General features: G+C 38.7%; 1 protein-coding gene across 1 annotated transcript in view; it reads left to right on the top strand.

Moving 5' to 3' along the window:
* LOC309365956 (ATP-binding cassette sub-family G member 8-like) overlaps positions 1 to 12,754 on the top strand; it is a 59,712-nt gene that overhangs the window by 9,010 nt on the left and 37,948 nt on the right. Inside the window, exons 6-12 of the mRNA XM_081904585.1 lie at positions 1,639 to 1,825; positions 3,423 to 3,491; positions 5,781 to 5,858; positions 6,473 to 6,549; positions 7,505 to 7,575; positions 8,035 to 8,132; positions 8,991 to 9,083. Coding sequence (XP_081760711.1) covers positions 1,639 to 1,825; positions 3,423 to 3,491; positions 5,781 to 5,858; positions 6,473 to 6,549; positions 7,505 to 7,575; positions 8,035 to 8,132; positions 8,991 to 9,083 — 673 coding nt within the window. The remainder of the gene's footprint in view (positions 1 to 1,638; positions 1,826 to 3,422; positions 3,492 to 5,780; positions 5,859 to 6,472; positions 6,550 to 7,504; positions 7,576 to 8,034; positions 8,133 to 8,990; positions 9,084 to 12,754) is intronic.

The raw sequence follows: 12,754 nt of genomic DNA, 5'->3' as shown, positions 1-12,754 counted from the left end.
CTATAGTGCAGTGTGATGGTTAGAACGCTGAGCTGGGACCTGGAAAACCAAGGTTTAAATCCCCACTCAACTACGAAGCTCACCAGGGGACCTGGAGCCAGTTTCTATCTCTCTGCCTTACCTACCTTACATGATGGTTCTGAGGATAGCTAAGATGGGGGAACCATATTTGCCGCCTTAAGCTCTTTGGAGGAAAGGTGGGGTATAAATGTAGCAATAACGTTTTGAAAAAAATAAAGATGGTTTATTAAAAGAAAGATACCTGCCTCAGAAAGTAGCTCCATTTAAGGAAAAAGAGAAAGACATTTTTCACAACACCAGCTACGAGAAAATACAGGAAATATTACTGTTGTAGGAGACCAGCTTCTCTCCCAGCAGCTGTAAGCTTTATTCATTACACTTGCATCTATTCTTGCAAATATCCCAGAGCAACATTTTAGGTTTCCAACAACGCTTGAGATACAAAGGAGAGATAGGGACTGGTCGAAGACCAGCATTCATGGCACATAATTGCTTAATGTAGATTTAAAACTAGCTTTCCTTTCAACCCAAACAAACCACCTAACCAATAAATTTTGTATTGCCTCTCAACAGAAGTCAATGTGCTGGTTGGCTTTCTTCTGCTCTCAACGGAGCATTTAGTGGGAAAGGGCTATATACTATTGTGGAAAAGGCCCTGATCCTCTCTTCTCAGTGTAGTTACACTTGAGGGAAGATATTAAATTGATTTCTGTGTGCATAACTGTGAAAAATCAAAGTGATTTTCATGTGGATGGGTAAGATAGTTACCTTTTTTTTTACAGCTGCTGCAGATGAATTACAATTAAAATCAACATTAGGATGTTGGTGTGGGGAGAAGCGGACCACTTTTTGGTCTAAAGAATTTTAAATTATGAACTCAGGCTAGCCAGATGCTTTGGTCTGCAGTTCATGCAGTTTCATGCAGGCTAGAGTTCCTATTTTCCCTGTTTCTTTCAATTTTTAAGAGGCTGGTTGAGACAGCTTTGTTCATCTCTTAACTAAAAGTGTCACCTTGGATATTTTCCTTTTTTAGATGTGCCACTAACCCATGGTGTAGCACTACATCAACAATCGGAAGCAAGTGTCAGGTGTGCATGCTTCACCCCAACACAGTTTCATTTTTGAACTAACCACAGTTTGTTGTTGTATATTTATTAATTTGTCCATTCAGTTTATATCCTACTCTTACTCCTCAAGGAGCCCAGGGCTTAACTGTGTGAACTGCAAATAACTGGTTAGTTTAAACTATGATTTGTTTAAACAAGCAAGCATCAGTGCTTGTTTCCTTGTTACTTGTCAAGTTCCTAACTCCTTAGCTCCAGTGATGCTGCTCCATCTAATTCTCCCAAACAGTTCACTCAGCCCGTAGTAACCAGGTTTATAAATTCAGCTAATAAAATATCATGACAAAGAATTTATATAGTAGAGTACAAATCATTTTCTGGGCAAACATTGTTTCCATATTTAATGTCATTTGCTTCGGTTGTGTGGGTTGGGATGTTTGTTTTTTGCTCCTCTAAACTGCTGTTTAGATGCCATTGTATGATATACTTCTTTTGTAAAGAATATTTTAGGTGCCTTTAAAAATGTTAGGCTGTCTTTCTGTTCTTTTTGTAGGACATTTGCTATCGTTCTTGTCCTGGATCTTTCAAAGCCAAATGAACTGTGGCCAACCATGGAGAGCCTTTTACAAGCCACTAGGAAGCATGTAGACAGAGTTATAACAAAACTGGGACAAACAAATCCTAAAGCAGCTACTGAAATTAAACAGAGAATATGGAACAATTTGCCAAAGGATCATCCAGTAAGAACTAGTATTTTATCCAGATGTCACAGGCTCATACACAGTTAAAGATAATCGCTTTGAGAATCATAAACAATTCCTTTAGATTTTTATGCATGACTGAAAATCCATTTGATGTAGAAGAACTTGTTCAGTGGAAAATTATAGCAATTTAATGAAAATTCAGTAGGGGCAGAAACAAGGAAAGAAGGTTTCTTATATATTCTTGTTAGACATCTAATGTGATTGTTATGGCATGTTACAACAATCAAAAGAAACAGTTTTACAGACGCAGTTTGATATTGATTTTATAATCTCCTTTTGAAATGAAGGTGAAAACTAGAATGTACAGAAGTTATCTGGCAAAGCAACTCACTGAAGCTACAGATTTGAGGAAAGGGTGTAGTTATAACAGCCTTCAGCACGACTCTATACTTTGCATTTATTCAAGTGTCTATCACAGACTCAGTGCCTTTTGATAATGTGACAACTAATTAAATTATAAAATTTCAGGGATGTTAACATAAGCCCTTGAAATTCAATTGCTAATGTGCTCTCTTGAAGAAAGTAAAATAGATTGCCGAAGATGCAATTGAAAAGGTGCCTGGCATCATGCATTCATCTTGTACAAATGTTGTGTGTATGCGGTGTCTAAACAACGTATATATATATATTCTATAGTGCAGAATTCGAGGATGTAAAAATAATACTATAAAGTAGCTATTAATGTGAGCAATAAATGAACATGAATAAAAGACCCAATAGACTTAAATTTGCTTCCTTTATGACTTTCAGTAGCCCAGTTCATCTTTTAAAAAACGGGCGTATTTTTCTTCCTGGCTTCACCTATCGCACTGATGCCAACTCACACTCCTGAATGGAAGGAGTCACAACCCACCTCCCACCTCCCACCTTTGTCTTTTCTGAAGCTGCTATGTGCATGTGAGAATTATAGAATCGTAGAATTGTAGAGTTGGAAGGCACCCTGAAAGTCCAGCCCCTTGCAATGCAGGAATTTCAACTAGATCATACATGACGGATGACCACCCAGCAAGAAGAAACCCCTTCCAAGACCCCTGCTCAAGTTTCATCCATTGCAGCTTCTGTAGATGCAGAATTTTCATGTGCATCTTAGTTGAGCTTATATTGGAGGAGAACAAGAAAGATTTCTTCCTGCCTCTGGTGAAGCAAATACTAGCTGCTCTGCTTGTCTTGAGCTTAAGTATATATAAGGAGCGGAAACTTCACGGATTCATTCCCTAGGTATGCCTCTTTCCATAAGAAAGTGCTAGCATGGAAAGCCATTTGTAAAGTCAATGTGCTCTTGTCACATTGGGGTTTGGTGTACCCATCTAAGTAGGGGTGAGGCACCTTCACAGGTTGGACTGAGTTAGATGGAAAGGAATTTGAATTCTTCCTACTTAAGACATTGGTGAGTTACTTGCAGTTACTTCCATTATAAATTATTGGCTGTGCAGTCTTAAATTCTCCTTATTCCAAAAGATTATGCAACAATGAAGCCCATGTGTGAACTATTTTGAAGCCATCTCAGCATGTTCTTATCTGAAAAAAGGGATTGTAAAAAAATGTTATATAAGTATTGCCACTTTCTTAACAGGACCGTGAACTGATTGATCCGTTTCCAATTCCACTAGTTATAATCGGGAGCAAATATGATATGTTTCATGTAAGTAATAACTGTGTTACAATTCTCCCCCTCTGTTGTATTGTGATAGCCTAGGACACTTTTTTATTGATTCTCTCTCTCTCCAAAATCAGAAAAGTAATATGAACAAAATGGCAATTACAGCCATATGTAATTGCCATCTGTGTCATTCATCCTCCAGAAACAATAATAAAATATTTATAATAATGAAGAAAATAAGACAAAATATGAATGACATATACTAGCAATACACAGTGGTACCTCTGGTTACGTACTTAATTCATTCTGGAGGTCCGTTCTTAACCTGAAACTTCTTAACCTGAAGCACCACTTTAGCTAATGAGGCCTCCCACTGCTGCCACTCCGCCGCTGCACCATTTCTGTTCTCATCCTGAAGCAAAGTTCTTAACCCAAGGTACTATTTCTGAGTTAGCGGAGTCTGTAACCTGAAGCGTCTGTAACCTGAAGCATATGTAATCCGAGGTACCACTGTACCAACTGTGACATATACCAACAGCTCCAGTTCCTAGCATCCCTTGGTAGGGCTGAGAAACACTCATGTGACTCTGCCGGTTGGAATAGAGTTAGACAATGGGTCTGACTCTGTATAAAGCAACTTCCTGTGCTCCTGTATATTTCCCCTTTTTTATGTTGACCTTCAGGCCTTATTCTCTTCTTTAGCACATGCCCTTTAGGTTATTTTGTAGAGGTATCTTTGAAGATGAACAGCCTCTTCATATGTAGCAGTGGCGTTTCTGACAGACACTATTCATTTTTAGCTGAATCTTAAGATTGCCTTCCCAGCAAATGTAATAATAATAATAATAATAATAATAATAATAATAATAATAATTTTTATTTATACCCTGCCCTCCCCAGCCAAGACTGGGCTCAGGGCGGCTAACACCAGGTAAAAACAATTGATTAAAATACAACTTAAAAACAAGATTTAGTACAACATTAAAATGCAGCCTCATTTCAGTAGGAACTCAAATCAAAAACATTTTGGGGATGAAAACTTTGAATCTTCACCAAGGCCAACTATCCAGACTGGTCCAGAAAAAAGCCAGGGAAGTCCCCAAATAGGAGTTCCATCACTTACCTATTAACCGGAAGTATAAATGTGTCTGAGATGACCTCCTCTCCCCAGAACAGAACTGACCATTAAAGACAGCTGTCCATGGATATTAGCCACAATGGCTATACTCTACCTCCATTGCCAGAGGCAGGATGCCCTTGAATACCAGCTCCTGGGAATCACTGGTGGGGAGAGTGCTTTCAGGCTTTCCAAAGGCATCTGATTGGCCGCACAGAGAACTGGATGCTAGAATAGATGGACCATTTCCCTGATGCAGCAGGGACTTCCCAAGAAGATGTCATGTGTGGTGCCCTTTAATCTGGTCCCTACCTTGCTTGATCTTAACTTAGTACTATCCTTGTGTCCTTTTTCTCTCATACTCCTCCCTCAACTGGATCAACGTATGCACACTTGATCATTAGAAAACACTTTGCTGTACCTGTCTCTTCACAAGTGCTGATGATTTATCATCAGATGCGGCAATGCTGGTTCTTTCAGAGTCTGCTTTTAATGCATTTCTCATCCTTTTTGTTTTTATAACCACAACACCAATTTGAGCACATGCAGGCAGGACATGTGTTTGGGGAAACATCCATCCTTGGTCCCCTAGGTGGCAGCATAGTGCATTCTAGGCAAGTCACCTGTCATTGATGCATAATTCCTTATAGCGCCAGCCTAGGTTTCTTTGTTTGCTTCCTTTATTAAGCAGCCAGTGTTATTGGTTGCTTTTGAATGGAGTGTAAATGACATTTTCCCAAGATTGTTAAGCTGCATTCCTCTAAAGTAGAATAAATAAGCCCTTGTGAGGCAAAGCAAAAATGTGTGTCTTTGGGAAATATATATATACTATTGAAGTGCTTTGATCTTCCCTGGTCATCCTCTTGCTGTGCTCATCTAAGCTATTGTTTAGCTTAGCAGGTCATCCAAACTGAGCTTGTGCTTTAGCTCTCTTCAGACAAGCCTCAAGCTGTAAGTGAGCTGAGCCACAGGCCTGGGTTTAAACAATACTCTCAACCAAACCATGGTTTAGCTTAGCATAGCACAATAACAGAATGACCTGCGAGGAGCAAAGTGGTCAAAGTTTACACTCTGGAAGCCCACACATTTACTTGTTGGCAAATGTTGACTAAGTGTTACACACAAAGGAGGGCAATGTTATGTCACATTGTGAAAAACTGTAAAATTATTCATTAGATTTTTTTCCCCACCCCAACCCCCCTCTTTTTTAAAAGGAATTTGATTCAGAGATGAAAAAAATAATATACAAGACGCTTCGCTTTGTTTCTCATTATTATGGAGCATCTTTAGTGGTATGTATATTATTGTATTTCATGGGCACAATCCTGCCAAAGTCAAGCCCTTTCAACTCGTATTCATTTCCCAAACAAAGAAAGAAATTAAAATAAAATAACCCAATGTGTGGGTTAGTCTTACCATGACCTGATGATTGTTGGCTTGTGATGGCACAGAAGTGATCTTTTTCACTAGTAGCACTGGTATTGTGGAATGCACTCCCTACTGAGATATGAAAAGCCTCATCTGTATTGGCATTCTGCTGGCTTTTGAAGACACACAGCCATTCCTTTAATCTCTTGACCTGAGTCTCCTGTTTTAATTGCTGTTGTTTAATTTTGTTTTACTGCAAATTTTATTTATGGACATTTATATGTTAATGTTGGGATTGTTATATTGTGTGTTTTCAGTAGCCATGTATTATAACAGCATTGTGCAATAGTTGTTTATTATTATTATTATTATTATTATTATTATTATTTGGGGGCATTAAGTGGTAGCTGTTTCAGGACACTGAAACAGCTAAATCTTAAACATAACAGTCCTATGATGAATTTTGAGTGACTTGGGAGTAGTATTTTCCTATGTTTATTAGGAGGAGCATAACACAAGTTTTATGCTTTGTTCACAGTTCACCAGCAAATCTGAAGCTCTGCTTCTGAAAACACGTACTCTCATTAACCATTTAGCATTTGGCTTTGATAGGAGGTAAGCTAAACAATTGGCAAGCTCTCCCAAAACCTTCTTGGCTGGATACTGGCAATTTGTAAAAAAAGGGGGGGGGGAATCTGTCAGCTTTTCTGTTTCATACATGATTCTTGCTCATAGATCTATATAAAGGCTGATGAAACAGTTTCAGGAAAAGAGGCTAACTTATGTGAAGGACACACCAATAGCTCTGTGATAGAACTTGCATATCCAAGTCTCTCAGTTTAGTTCATAGCATCTCCAGGTAAAGGATCTCAGATGACAGGGCTTGAAAAGGCCCTGCTGAAATTTTGGAGATCTGCTAATAGAGTAGACTCAGGCCCAGACTACACAGAATGTTGATTACGTGGTTTGTCCTCAAGTACACAGTATTTCTTTCAAAAACATCAGGTGAGCGGTGGGTCCTGACTGGGCCTTTGGCACTGGCAAATTTAGCACATTTCCCCCTCCCTCCTCCAGTCCTGATCTGAATTTGGACCTCCATGCCTGTAAGGGTGGGTGAGAGGAGCTCCCATTCAATCCCAGTTGTCAGAAGGACTGCTGCTGAGAGAAAAATAAAAATTGGAGCTTTATAGAAAAAGCTAGGAGGGGAAATGGATCCGTCAAAGCTTCCATCAGCAGAAATTAAACTTTTGCTGTCCATCAATTCTATTGATTTGAATGGGACGCAGTTGTAACTGGGGGGGGGGGGACTGACTTTTCTAAAAAAAAGAAAAGAAACAAAAACAGTCAATACAAAATAAACCATAAATTAAAACAGTATGTTCTTTGCATACATTTAAGGAGCAAGGAAGGGGAGACAGCTGGGTCTGGACCAACTCAGTTCTCATTCAAGCAAATACATGTGTTTAAGGACATAGTTGTAATTTGCCTTTCTTGGAGTGTGCTTTTTGTCAGTTTTGGTAAATCCTGATAACTGATCTATATTCATTTTGTTCCGGTCATGTTTTTTAAGCAAATCCATGTCAGTGGATCAGAACAAGCCACTCTTTATCCCAGCAGGAATGGACTCTCTTAGTCAAATAGGTGGGTGGTTTTCTTATCTATTTATTGTGCATGTAGCTTTTACAGTTAAGAGAATACAAGGCTGAAGTGGACAAAAATGAACAATGGATTCTGAAATGTCTACAAAATGTATTTGTGTATGATGATTACTAAAGAAAAATGATCAGAAAGTTTTAAGAAGGTACAGCAATGTTTAACAACAATGCTATACATATTTATTGAAAAGTAAGCCCTGCTAAATTTGGTGGGACTTACTCCCAGGAAAGTGTGTAAAGTACACAAAGGATTGCAGCCCTAGTATAACAGCTTCGATGTTGAATGCTAGTGCTTATCTTCAGGAACCTGTTTCTTACATATTTGTATAACAACCTTCATGTAGGACAATTTTGTTAAATTATTGAGGGGAATACATTCAGACAAGTAGCTTGCTTGCCATTTGAATGATGGAGTGACCATTGTTACAATTCTTACAATAACTAGGTCCTCCTCCTGCTTCCAATAGTGATATTGGAAAGCTGCATGCACAGACACCTATGGATCTATGGAAAAAGGTGTTTGAGAAGGCATTTCCACCAAAGGTGTGTATACCTTTTTTGTTCTTTGATGTTCTTATTAACCTTATTTCTTTTCACAATATTTGTTAATTCTTGTGGCTGCACTGTTGTGCCCAAGCCAGATTATTCAGAAGTAAAGTAATTTCATTGGGACTTCTTGTTATGGAAAAATTGAAACTTTAAGCTTGGTACTGGCTTTGCTTTTTGTGCACAGCTTTCATTTCCTAATTCATTGATCAAGATTTAAACCTTGAGCCTGGGGTTCCTAGTTTAGATGTAACAGGAACCTGTGACTTAACCCCCACACCTAAGTTTTCATCTGTGGCACATAAGAGGACTGAGTTATGGTTTGTTAGACCTGAACTGTTACATCTGAACTGGGACACTATGTCACAGAAACATAGACACAAGGTCACTTCACGTGATCTTTGTAGGTTTATTCTTGTCGTGGTGAAATAAATGCAAGCTGATACAACCTTTGTGAACTGATGGGAACTAGGCTGTTTCATACAGTTGTCTTTGAAACATGTGGACCTGCTGGAGGGCTTCACAGTGTAGCCAGGATCACTCAGAGGTGCCTGTTACATGAACTAGCTTCTTCGCACAGAGGGTTGAGTATTTTGCAAGGCGTGTTTACCCCCATAAGGAAAAACAGTGTATATATGTAGCACATCCATGCCATCCCAGCTTGGTTGCAGTCACGCAACTGGTCCTTCATTACACATACCGAAGAGGGAGCTATACGAACCAGCTTCTGCAGTTCATACAGGTTGATGCCTTAAACGTATTTATGGCAGAGATGCAAGCTCTAGGGATATTTCAAGACACACCTGGGGGAAAGAACGAGGCTGCATTTTACTCTTTCACCTGCCCTTGTTTCAGAATGTTGGAGTTTTCAAAGAAGTAAAGGACCCAGCTCAAGATCCACAGTATGGTGAATATGAAGTCGATGCTATGCGCGCTCAGAAGAACCAGGTATGCTACAGCAGTCGTTCATGTTGCTCAATAAAGAAAATCTCACGGGTATTTCTCAGGCATTGTACATATGCCCAGATGTATTTACCTTTGAACATTCATTTATAGCTGCAAGTCTCATTTTAACCATAAAGTTTGCTCTGGTGGCCTTGGACACATCATCATCTCTCGGCCTTAGTTGATATTATTGAAGGTTATTCTATAAATAATTCAGATAATTTTTTAAAAGCAATCTGCTTCTATAGCAAAGTAAGCCACCCTGACGGCAGTTGCAGACGTGGAAGAACTTTGAGTGTTACCTCCAGGGTTTACCTCCAGGGCAGTTTTCCAAGTTGCATTTTCTAAAGGTGAAAGGTAGCTTTGCAAAATGCCACAGCATAGTTCTTAAACTAAAGTAACCCCATATTTTCTCTGGAAGTTTCATAACACTGCAGCTAAGGTTACTCAAGTTTAGTTGAACAAGTCAGTGACCATGCCTACAAACCTGAGCCAGTAATTATCTAGTTGATTTCACAGTTTTATAGTATAGTATAATCTACAGTAAAATAGACAAACTCTAGACTACTTCCAGTATTGGAAAATTTGTTTAGGCTGACAGGTTTATTCCAGGTCATTCATTTAGAGTTACCTCAGCAAGTATTTCCATTTTAAGTCATGGTGCAAAATTCATCTCAGTTGGAATTATTTCTTGCAGATTACAAGTAGTATATAATTAATGACTAATGTAGTCCTCAGACATTCCATTGAATTGATTTTAATGTGTCACCCAAAATAGAATGTTCAGTTTAATTGCTTGCTACATACATTTTTTGCTTTACATTCATACTAAGGTTATGATTATGGATGGTATTTTTATTAAGTAAAATAGGCTACTAGTAAAAGTTGATTAAATCATATTGAAAATTAATATTTTCCCAGGTGTTTCCTAGTTTCAGTGCTCTTTTATTTTATAAAGATTTTAATCTGTATTGATGCCATTGGAAGTTGCTGTAGCTTTTGTTGTTGGTACTATTATGGGGAAAAAATGGTAATAGACAAGTTTCTGTAAAAAGAAAATTATCTGCAGTTATTTCCCTAAAATTTCCATCTTGGAGTTCAGTTATTATAAGATTATTATAACATTTGAACTGCCCTTTATGAAAACATTTTGGGATTTTTGTATTTCATTTGATCTTAAAAGCTGCGAGATAACCCTGTATATATCTGTAAGAAAACAATTCCCTGGCTACATTCAGTTTTTAAATGCATTAGGATTTCCCATAATTATATGAAAATTGAGAGTGAAATGGCCCTTATCTCAAGAAGTAAGTATTAAATGCTTCAGAAAGCTAATCTTTTTTTCCTTCCTTTTTGTACTCCTTTGTTCCATACATAAAGCATTTATATAGAGAGGAGCATTTATGTTAAAGTTATAGCGTCAAACATAATGCTTTGTATTTCTGTTTCTTGAAGGTATTCATGCATGGTAGCTTTTTATTCCAATTGAAAAGTAGACTTTTGTGCATTTCTTCCTGATCATTTTATGTTGCTCTTTGGACTCAGAATGACTATCTGTGGAGTTTAATATACTTCTCATAGTGCTACTGACATTAGGGACCACACACCTGCAAACAGTAACCAGACTCTCATTTCTTAGCAAGCTTTCTTAACAGCAGCACATAAAAGAAACGGTCCCGTTCCCCCTACCGCACCCCCTGCCGGGCCTCCATTGATCCATTAGTGCTTATTTGGACCTCTCTCTTTCTTTGGCAGTGATCTGCATCAGCCATATAGCCTATTTCATCTAGACGTTAGAAATACATCATTGCTATAATATACCAAAGGCCCCGATCAGGATGCTTCTCTGTCGTGATTTTCTCTGGCCTGTTTGCTCACTGTACAGGGATAGTTGTTCAGATGCTTAAAGGCCATTTAATAGTGCTTTTGAAATTTTAAAAACCTGAGCAACCTAAGCAGCAATTAACCTAGCCCACTTCCAGCACCCCCAGCACAACCAAATACTGTAAAGAAGCATTAACCTGTCCTTCCCCGCAGCACTCCTGATACAGGTAAAATCGTGATGTTGGATGCATCAGGATCATTGAGGAGGGCAGGCTTTAACCGTTTCCCCGCATCACTCCAGATGCAACTAAAATCTCTGTCCCTGTGCAGCTGATAGCAGCGTGGGAAATTGCATACAAGGGCCCAGTCCTATGTAACAGCCACAAAAAAGATGAAGGCACATGACTGTAACAACAATGTATTGATAAGTTAACAATTAAGTAGGACGAAACATCATTACAATTGCAAGGTGTGAATGAACCAATGAATATATGGATTGAATGACTGGAACTACTAGTCAGATGCACAAGAAGAATTAGAAATGAGCACAATGCAGTTCAGAAATTATGTTTATTTAATAAATCCATATGGCACTTCTTTTAAATTATACTATGCCATGGCAGCTTACAACTTATAAGAACAATTCAGAACCATATAAAATATCAAGCATTCACTACTTCTAAAGACACTTCCGTCAGCTAGCAATCCCAATAAAAAATGAGGCCTCTACCAAGTTGTCCAAAATTTTGAAAAGAATACGGATGCTGATGTAAGCTAACTAAAAATGGAAGTTAGGTGCAATGAAAAGGCCATGATTGTGACAACAATTTTCACTTTTTATTCTGATGCCATACAACACGGCCCACACTGATCAAAATGTTTTCCAAAATTATAAAAGAAATAGAAGTCTGATCTGCCAGAAACATAAAGTATGTGGTTTTTGTAAGTGGTGGTGGTAAGTACCTTTCTGCTATCCATTCACACGAAGAAAATGTTGTGTCCTAATTCAGCAAGGGCAAACCAACCGTGAAAGAAGACTTGTGGATATTTCTGGATACGTGATCAAATGGTGTTGTGCAGAAGAAAAACCCACCTCGACATCTGTGCTAGTGCTCCTGTTAGCACTGCAAGAGTGCTCAGCTCTGCCAAATCCACTTTGGACAGGAAAAACTGAGTCCCAACACTTTCCCCAACTCTTAAAGAGTGATGCATACTGCTACGCCTATAGGAAAGATACTTGCGGCAGCATGCAAAGCATCCCTGCGGCACAGGGGGTACTCTAGACTGCGCTCATAATCTAGCGGGTCACATCAAGGGGTCCCGTTTCTAACAGGTTTCAGTCTGATGCCTTTGGAAGATCCCAAGCAACATATGGAAGCAAAGACTGGTTGGTTTGTCCCTGGAATATATGGTGTTCATAGCTACATGCATTTGAAGATAGAGCTCCCATTTAGCAAACACTTGTGTTGCTGGTCACTTGGGAGATCTGCATCCCTGCACTTGAGGGAACAAGTGAACAACATTTCTTAGTTTAGTAGCAGCTGGATAATTGCTCTTTGAAACCACAAGTAGTAGATAATGAAAAGTGAAATGATATGGGTGCAATTAGAATAATTTCGCGGTGGATCTCAGTATTAGAATGGCATATACAGCATGACATAAAAAGATAAACTGCCATTTGTTTAGTGTTATGAAAGGCATACATGAGAGCTGCTTTAATCATGGCTAATTCGCTGTGTGCCGCAATCTGGATTTCTTTTACAACTCATTCATAATTAAGATCTATAGATACCGCTGATACATTCCATGCAGTTTAGACCCCGCTGGGTGTTTGGGCTTATCTCGCATAC

This window comes from Podarcis melisellensis, assembly GCF_964234715.1.
Source record: "Podarcis melisellensis genome assembly, chromosome: 3".
Classification (NCBI taxonomy): domain Eukaryota; kingdom Metazoa; phylum Chordata; class Lepidosauria; order Squamata; family Lacertidae; genus Podarcis; species Podarcis melisellensis.
Note: the sequence above shows the minus strand (reverse complement) of the source record. Positions and strands in the feature narration are given on the sequence as shown.